The sequence below is a fragment of the Eschrichtius robustus genome, unplaced genomic scaffold (genome assembly GCF_028021215.1).
Source record: "Eschrichtius robustus isolate mEscRob2 unplaced genomic scaffold, mEscRob2.pri scaffold_281, whole genome shotgun sequence".
NCBI classification, from domain to species: domain Eukaryota; kingdom Metazoa; phylum Chordata; class Mammalia; order Artiodactyla; family Eschrichtiidae; genus Eschrichtius; species Eschrichtius robustus.
Genome location: NW_027175262.1, coordinates 239,508 through 247,415, shown reverse-complemented (window position 1 = coordinate 247,415; position 7,908 = coordinate 239,508). Strand labels below are relative to the sequence as shown.

General features: G+C 60.5%; 2 protein-coding genes across 2 annotated transcripts; one reads left to right on the top strand and one right to left on the bottom strand.

Moving 5' to 3' along the window:
- LOC137757711 (interferon-induced transmembrane protein 3-like) lies at positions 1 to 1,293 on the top strand. Its single transcript, XM_068534340.1, has 2 exons — positions 1 to 338; positions 949 to 1,293. Exons 1-2 carry the CDS (start codon positions 90 to 92, stop codon positions 1,135 to 1,137), a joined length of 438 nt encoding a protein of 145 aa, XP_068390441.1. The 5' UTR covers positions 1 to 89; the 3' UTR covers positions 1,138 to 1,293.
- A 2,832-nt stretch (positions 1,294 to 4,125) lies between these two features.
- LOC137757701 (interferon-induced transmembrane protein 3-like) lies at positions 4,126 to 5,345 on the bottom strand. The gene is made up of 2 exons (XM_068534324.1): positions 5,005 to 5,345; positions 4,126 to 4,410 (listed from the first exon to the last, which is right to left on the bottom strand). The coding sequence occupies exons 1-2, from the start codon at positions 5,251 to 5,253 to the stop codon at positions 4,219 to 4,221; spliced, it is 441 nt and encodes a 146-aa protein (XP_068390425.1). The 5' UTR covers positions 5,254 to 5,345; the 3' UTR covers positions 4,126 to 4,218.
- Between the last annotated feature and the right edge of the window lie 2,563 nt (positions 5,346 to 7,908).

Genomic DNA, 7,908 nt, shown 5'->3' with positions numbered 1-7,908 from the left:
GGAAACTTCAGTGAAATCGAAACCACTGGGGAAAGGGAGGGCCCCTGAGAGAGTCCAGGCACCTGGACCACAGCTGCCTCATCCCCACCATGAGCCGCACATCCCAACCCTTCTTCAACGGTGCCCACAGCGGGGTCCTCCCAAGCTATGAGATGATCAAGGAGGAGCACGAGGTGGCCGTGCTGGGGGCTCCCCAGAGCCAGGCCCCCGTGACCACCACGGTGATCAACATCCGCAGCGAGACCTCGGTGCCCGACCACATCGTCTGGTCCCTGTTCAACACGATCTTCATGAACTGGTGCTGCCTGGGCTTCGTGGCATTCGCCTACTCCGTGAAGGTGGGTGGGCGCCTGGGGTGTTCTCCAAGGAAGTGTGTGTGAGCCTGGAGAGGCCCCCCTGCCTGGCCGGCACGTGGGGTGTGGAGAGCCCTTGTGTGTATTGTTCTGTGTGTGTGTGTGTGTGTGTGTGTGTGTGTGGCTTGGGGGATCATTCCCAATGGGAGTTCACGGCAAAGCTGCAGGGGCGCACATGGGGATGGGGGCTATGTCTCCACCACCCCAGGAAGTTCTCCTTCCCAGCCTTGTGAGAGAAGCTACATCCTTCACACTTCGGATTCAGACCTCGAGTCTGGTCCAGAAAAGAAAAAGTTACTGAAAGGGCACTGACCCCTGGTGGGGTGAGTGGCCAGCAAAGGGGCCAGAGCCGAGGGAGGGTGAGCCCTGGGGCCTCCTGGAGAGGCTGAGAGTCTGTGAGGAAGCAGATCGAGGCCCCAGAAGGGGAGGGGGGCCCACCGGGCACTGTCCTGCTTGGGCTCCAGGGAACGGGCAGGGGTGGGTCCCCATCTGGGTGAATGGGCCCTGGGGGAGCAGCAGGGGAGGGCCTGAGTCACAGCACCTGGCTGTCACCTGGCCCAGCTCCAGGTCCCCCTCACCGTCTCTTCTCCCCCAGTCTAGGGACCGGAAGATGGTGGGCGACGTCATTGGGGCCCAGAGCTATGCCTCCACCTCCAAGTGCCTGAACATCTGGGCCCTGGTCCTGGGCATCTTTCTGACTATTGGATTGATCGTTCTTCTGGTGTTTGTTTACCTGAAAGCCTACCAGATGGCTTTACAGATGGCGAATAATGGAGGCTACTAGCCGCTGGACACGGAGGCAACCCAGTTCCTCCACCGTCCACGGCCGGCCCTGCACCTGGGGCTTTGGGCCCGCCCCCTCCCCCCACCCCTTTATACAGCAGTTTATGGAGACAGAGCTGTCGACAGCTGAATTCAATAAAGTGCACTCATCTGTGAAGGTGCTGTGATGTCCCCGGGGAGGGGACACTGCTGTGAGTCCCCGGTGGCCTCGGGGAAGCACAGAGCGCTCCGCTGTGGGCTGACAGCAGAAGCCCAGAGCAGAGCTGGTGACCCCGCCCCGGTCGACAGAAACCCCCAGAGGAAAGACCACTCCCTCCCACGCAAACGTGGCCGCCCTGCTGGGTGGCAGCGTCTCACAGACACTGGGGACCTGAGCCTGGGCTGCACACAGGGAGGTGGGGACCCGCCTCAGCCCAACGCAGGGAGAGACACCCCAGGCAGGCAGGTATTCCTGTCTCTGAGCCCCAGAGGGAGAGGGCGCGGGGGACGCACCCCGCCGGCTGACCCACCGCGCCCTGCACAGTATCCCAGGTGTGCTGTGCGTCACCCAGGAGAGGCTGGAGGAGTCCAGGCAGCCCGAGGCTGGTGCTGGGGCAGTGACCCCTTCCCCACAGGCCCCTCGGGGATCCAGGCTCTTCTGGGCTCCCTCACTGGGCTGAGGTCCAGTCCTGTCCGGCTCTCATTGAATTTCACAGCACTCTTCACGGTGGATTTCCTTCTGTCCTGGCACCTAGGACTATAGACACCAAACCCTCACAAGGCCCTACCTCGGGGGCTATGTAGGTTGGGGTCCTCCCTGGAGGACGGTGACTCAGACGAGGTCGTCCGCTCTCTCTTGGGTCCCACATGTGAGCTCGGCAGGCTCGGCCCCAGGGAAGCTGGGTCCCGGAGGAGGGGAGGCTGGCGGACCTGCCTCTCTGAGTCCAGGAAGGACACTCTCCCAGGCAGGGGGCGGGGGGACAGATGTGTGACCCCAACCCCCCACACCCCCGACCCCGGCTGGCCGACTAGGCGCGTCCCACGTTCCCCTGTCGGGCGGACAGCGGTCACGAAGGGTGGTGGCACTGAGTGTAACCCCGTCACTCTTCACGGATTCGGGGTGAGGGTCGTGCTAGGTGGGAGACCAGCTGGTGCAGGCAGCCAAGATCCCGTGGTCTGGAGCTTCCGAAAATTCACAGGAGGCCCGAGGCATCAAGCAGGGGAACTGAGGGTCCTTCGAAGGTCCTGGGCATGGACTGCTGGGTCATGAGCAGCCTAGTCCTCGGGGCCACCCCAGCTCTGGTTCCGATGTGGGCGGCCACAGTGTCCTGGGTCACCTGTGGGTGGGCGGTGCTGGTTGGGGTGGGTGACCTGGGCTGGGCGGAGAGCGTCCAGGGAGCTGAGAGGATGCAGAGCTGGGAGGACACAGACCTGGGAGGACACAGACCTGGGAGGGTGTGATCTGGGAGGACAAAGACCGGGGAGACCAGAGCTGGGAGGACACAGTGGGAAGACACAGAACTGGGACGTCAGAGCCCTGGGCAGGGCCGCACAGGTGGGCCGGCAGCAAGGGTGAGAGGTGTTTCTGGTCCTTTCTCCCAGTAGCCCTCAGCAGGGAAGTCTCTGTTATCGCTTTGCCTGGAGTCTGGCCTGGAGGAAGTCTGACGTTAGGATTCCTGAAGATGCCCTGCCCGGGTTCGGTCCTGAGGGAGTGAGGGCAGAGCAGGACAGATGTGCTCCTGGTGGGGACGAACATCTCTCCTGGCCTCGCCCCTGGCCCCCTTCCTGAGCGCTGCTGGTCCGGGAAGCTTCCACCTGCCCAGCCCACCCAGCAGGGGTCTGAGTCGCTGGGCAGCGCCCCCTGCCTGACTCCAGGGCTTTACTGGCTGCTGGCCCCTCCTCACCTTGGAGTCAGTCTTTCCCAATCCAGAGGGGTAGGTCTGCCAGCCTCCCCTCCTCCAGGACTTCCTTGGGGCTGTCCCCTCCCTGCTCACGTGTGACAGACCCCGGGGGAGAGGGGCTCCCTCATGGCCACCCTGGGACCCCAGCCCCTCGGCCATCTCCTGGAGCCAGGGGACTGCAGCTGGGGACAGATAAAGGGGCGTGGGTGCGGGTCAGGAGGGGATCCACAGCTGGGGTCGGGTGTCAGGGGACGAAGGGGAGGCTAGGGCCACCCCACCTCACACCGCACCTGCCCAGCTGGTTGTGGGCAGGGTCTGCCCTGGGGCACCCCAAGTGCCCACACATCTGGAGGCCTGACAGAACCAGGGATGGGGTCTGATTTCCAGGGCAGGGCAGGGGTTTCTCCTCCTCCTGGGGGCTGTCTCTGCAGCGGTGGCCCGTGCACTCTTGTAGCCTTCCTGAGCTGACGGGGTCCTACGAACAGCAAAGCGGAGGCACGTGTCAAAGGGTCTGAAAGGGAGCAGGGGAGCCACTGCGGACCTGGAATTTGCACACGTCCTGGCGGCCCTGGGACCACCTGGAACCTGTTGTCTTTACTCCCTGGAAACCTCAGTTTAGCAGCCAATCAGCTGGCGACATGTGACCCAATGCCTGCTAGCACTGATCCCGCTTTGTAAAACAACCCCTGTAACTTCTCTGGAATGTCTTTGTTGTGTTTAGAACCCCCCAGCACTTGTACTTTCCTCCCAGCACGTTTGACCTGCTACTGGAATCTGCACTTCTCCGATTGCAAATCCTAAAACTCCAAATAAACTCTTTTCTTATTTGCGGGCTTCGGAGCATTTTTGTTTGTTTTGTTTTGTATTTTGTCAACAGGGCCAAGGGTGCTCTGGACCCAGCATGACCCTTCCCCAGAGGAAGCCACCACCCCAAACCCCTGTCCAATTGCTGCTGCCCCAGCTTGAGGCCAAAAACAGGCAAGGCCTGAGGACTTGTCAGGTCCCCCTCAGAGCAGCAGAGCAGATGGGACAGGGGGCGGTGGGCTCAGTCTCAGGGGCAGGCTGGGACTCTCAACGGGGCCCCCTCCCCAGGTCAAAACACAGCACCCTCACATACAAATGCTTTATTTTATTCAACTGTGGGCAGACGCGTGTATAAACTGCAGTGAAGAGGGGTGACTGCCTCAGGCTGCCGGCAGCTACTAGTAGCCGCCATGGTCCTTTATGAGCTGGGAAACTGCTTGAAAAATCATCAGGGAGCCAGTGGCGAAAATAATGATGAAGACGATCGTCAGAAGGAGGCCCAGGACCAGGGCCCAGATGTTCAGGCACTTGGCAGTGGAGGCATAGCTCTGGGCCCCAATGACGTCGCCCACCATCTTCCGGTCCCTAGACTGGGCGAGAAGAGACGGTGAGGGGGACCTGGAGCCGGGCCAGGTGACAGCCAGGTGCTGTGACTCAGGCCCTCCCCTGCTGCTCCCCCAGGGCCCATTCACACAGATGGGGACCCACCCCTGCCCGTTCCCTGGAGCCTAAGCAGGACAGTGCCCGGTGGGCCCCCCTCCCCTTCTGGGGCCTCGATCTGCTTCCTCACAGACTCTCAGCCTCTCCAGGAGGCCCCAGGGCTCACCCTCCCTCGGCTCTGGCCCCTTTGCTGGCCACTCACCCCACCAGGGGTCAGTGCCCTTTCAGTAACTTTTTCTTTTCTGGACCAGACTCGAGGTCTGAATCCGAAGTGTGAAGGATGTAGCTTCTCTCACAAGGCTGGGAAGGAGAACTTCCTGGGGTGGTGGAGACATAGCTCCCATCCCCATGTGCGCCCCTGCAGCTCCGCCGTGAACTCTCATTGGGAATGATCCCCCAAGCCACACACACACACACAGAACAATACACACAAGGGCTCTCCACACCCCACGTGCCGGCCAGGCAGGGGGGCCTCTCCAGGCTCACACACACTTCCTTGGAGAACACCCCAGGCGCCCACCCACCTTCACGGAGTAGGCGAATGCCACGAAGCCCAGGCAGCACCAGTTCATGAAGATCGTGTTGAACAGGGACCAGACGATGTGGTCGGGCACCGAGGTCTCGCTGCGGATGTTGATCACCGTGGTGGTCACGGGGGCCTGGCTCTGGGGAGCCCCCAGCACGGCCACCTCTTGCTCCTCCTTGAGCATCTCATAGCTTGGGAGGACCCCGCTGTGGGCACCGTTGAAGAGGGGTTGGGATGTGCGGCTCATGGTGGGGATGAGGCAGCTGTGGTCCAGGTGCCTGGACTCTCTCAAGGGCCCTCCCTTTCCCCAGTGGTTTCGATTTCACTGAAGTTTCCTTTTCCTGGAAGTTGGGGAATTGGGGATGGGCTGGTCCTAGGAGGCGGGATGAGAACCACTGAGTGTCAGGTTACACCGGCGTGAGTGGGAGGAAGGCTGAGGGCTTGGAGGGAGCTTCCCATCCCAGAGGCTGGAAGGGGCAGAAGACTTTCCTTCTACCCTCCCAGGTTCTTGGTTGAGACCCCACTGTAATAAAAAGACAGTTTAACAGGAGAAAAACAAATAAAAGTTTAATAACACGCATACCTCCTGTGTACATGGGAGAGACCCAGGAAAACTGAGTGACTCCCCGAAATGCTGAAGCCACCACCTTAAATGCCACCTCCAGCTAAGACAGAAGGTGTTGGGGGTGGGGAAGAGAGGCCCCTCCGGGAGGTGACAAGGAAAAGCACACAAGTAAGGGTAAGGTTTCCTGCAGAGCTTCTCCATCCACAAGAGTTGCTAGAAATGTGGTCGTCCCCCTCATCCCCATACAAGAGGAGACACCCTTACACGGAGGTCTCCCTTGTACATGTAAATGTCTCTCAAAAGGCTGACTTCTACTCAGCTTCAGAGCTCCTCCCAGTGTCCTACTGCTTAAAAATAGCCAGCTTAAAATAATCAATATGGCAAAGAGGCACATTTGGAGTAATGAATTGTGCTTCCCTTCACACCCGAGCCAGGCCCTGTCTCGGCCACCCCACCTCCCTACTTAGGGGTGTGGTCGGGCCCCGGGACCCTTGCCCAGCCTGGGAGTCTCAGGCCCAAGCCTGCTGCAGCCCCGCTGTCCCCACGCAGGGCCCCTCCCAGACCCTCACTCAACCTGCACACCCCAGCCCCCAGAGTGAGTCCTGGCCCACAGCCCACCCCTCACTGCACCGCCCTCCCCTCGGAAAGGCACTGGCCTTCCTGGCCCTGAGTCCCTGCTCCAGGCTGGTTTGGGTCCTTCCTGGTTGCAGGTCAGCACCCAGCAGCCTGGGTGGCCTGCCCCAAAGGAGCCTCCCATGGTCTCCCAAGGGCTCCCGGGAGCGGGGACACTGGGCCCCGCGTGACCTGAGGAGGCAGCTGTGGTGGGAGACCCCGGGGTCCAGGGCGTCTGGCGGCAGCTGGGAGCCCAGGGCCTGCATATTTGCGAAGCCCCGTCGTTCCTTCCTCCCTCCTGTTCCCCCCCCCCCCATTTGACATTCTGACCAAGGAGCTTAAGGGGCAGCATGGAGGGGCCTCGGGAAGGGGCAATGCCTCCACTGCCCAGAGCCTTCCTGAATTACACGCTTTCCTCTTACTGACTCTGTCCACCCCCACGGCAAGATGGTGCCATCGGAGCAGAGAGCGGTGTGTGTCTTGCGGTGAGGCCGGTCCAGTGACTCAGGGGCAATGGCCGCTGTGCTGCTTCCCGGTCACAAGGAAGTAACGCGCATAGTAGGCCTGGCCCCTGACCCGCCTCTCCCGCAGCCCCCTCCATGCCGACGTCCATCGGGCTCCCTCCAGCCCCTCCTGCTCTGCCGTCCCCCACCCAGGGCAGGGTGGCTGCCTTTTCTCCTGGAGCTTCCGCGTCCCCTGTGCCCTCCTCCTTGTCAGGCTGGGGGAATGAACTGGGTGCCCCCCTCCTGCTGCCCCACCTGGGGGGCCTCCCCGCCAGCTGCCACTCCTCCAACAGCCTCCAGGATGGCTCTGCTCCATAGCGGCCACCAGGCCCGGGGACGTGGCGAGTTCCAGCGGAGAAAAGCTGTGTGCGTAAGTCTCATATCAGACTTTGAAAGCTTGGTGAGAAAAAAAGAATTTTTGTTAAGATATAAAATATTTCATCAATAATATCTTTCATGGGGCTTCCCCGGTGGCACAGTGGTTAAGAATCCGCCTGCCAATGCAGGGGACACGGGTTCGAGCCCTGGTCCGGGAAGATCCCACATGCCGCGGAGCAACCTAGCCCGTGCGCCACAGCTACTGAGCCTGCGCTCTAGAGCCCGCGAGCCACAACTACTGGGCCCACGAGCCACAACTACTGAAGCCTGTGCGTCTAGTCCACAACAAGAGAAGCCACCGCAATGAGAAGCCTGCGCACCGCAACGAAGAGTAGCCCCCGCTCGCCGCAACTAGAGAAAGCCCGCGTGCCGCAACGAGGACCCAACGCAGCCAAAAATAAATAAATTTATTTATTTATTTATTTATTTTTAAATAATACCTTTCATTAATTATATGTTGTTATGATATTTTCTATATATCGGTTCAAAGAAAATAGATCCTTAAAATAAATCTCACGTGTTTTTTTCTTTCTTAACGTGGCTGCTGGAATATCTTAAATTGGGTTTGCAGCTCACACTCTACTATGCTCATGCCCTGGTGATCCGTGGGCAAGAGAAAAGAGGGCCTGACCCCTTCTGCTTGCAACGGTAGGCCCCAGCAGGGACATGTCACCTTGTGGACAGCCCCCTCCACCAGCTCCCCAAATCTGAGGTCCTTTCTCAGGCGGGGCAGGGTCTCTCGGAGTCTGTTCTGGGTCCCTGCGCGGCAGGCGAGGTGGTGGAGGCGGGAAGGGATGGTACAGCTGGCCCACACTGTCCGATCCCCTTGGAAGGTGCCATTCCT

Bases quoted from the DNA above. Each gene is read 5' to 3' on its own strand.
- LOC137757711 (XM_068534340.1), top strand. From the start codon at position 90: ATGAGCCGCACATCCCAACCCTTCTTCAACGGTGCCCACAGCGGGGTC. The intron at 339-948 runs GTGGGTGGGCGC...CTTCTCCCCCAG, and splicing joins CATTCGCCTACTCCGTGAAG to TCTAGGGACCGGAAGATGGT.
- LOC137757701 (XM_068534324.1), bottom strand. From the start codon at position 5,253: ATGAGCCGCACATCCCAACCCCTCTTCAACGGTGCCCACAGCGGGGTC. The intron at 4,411-5,004 runs GTGGGTGGGCGC...CTTCTCGCCCAG, and splicing joins CATTCGCCTACTCCGTGAAG to TCTAGGGACCGGAAGATGGT.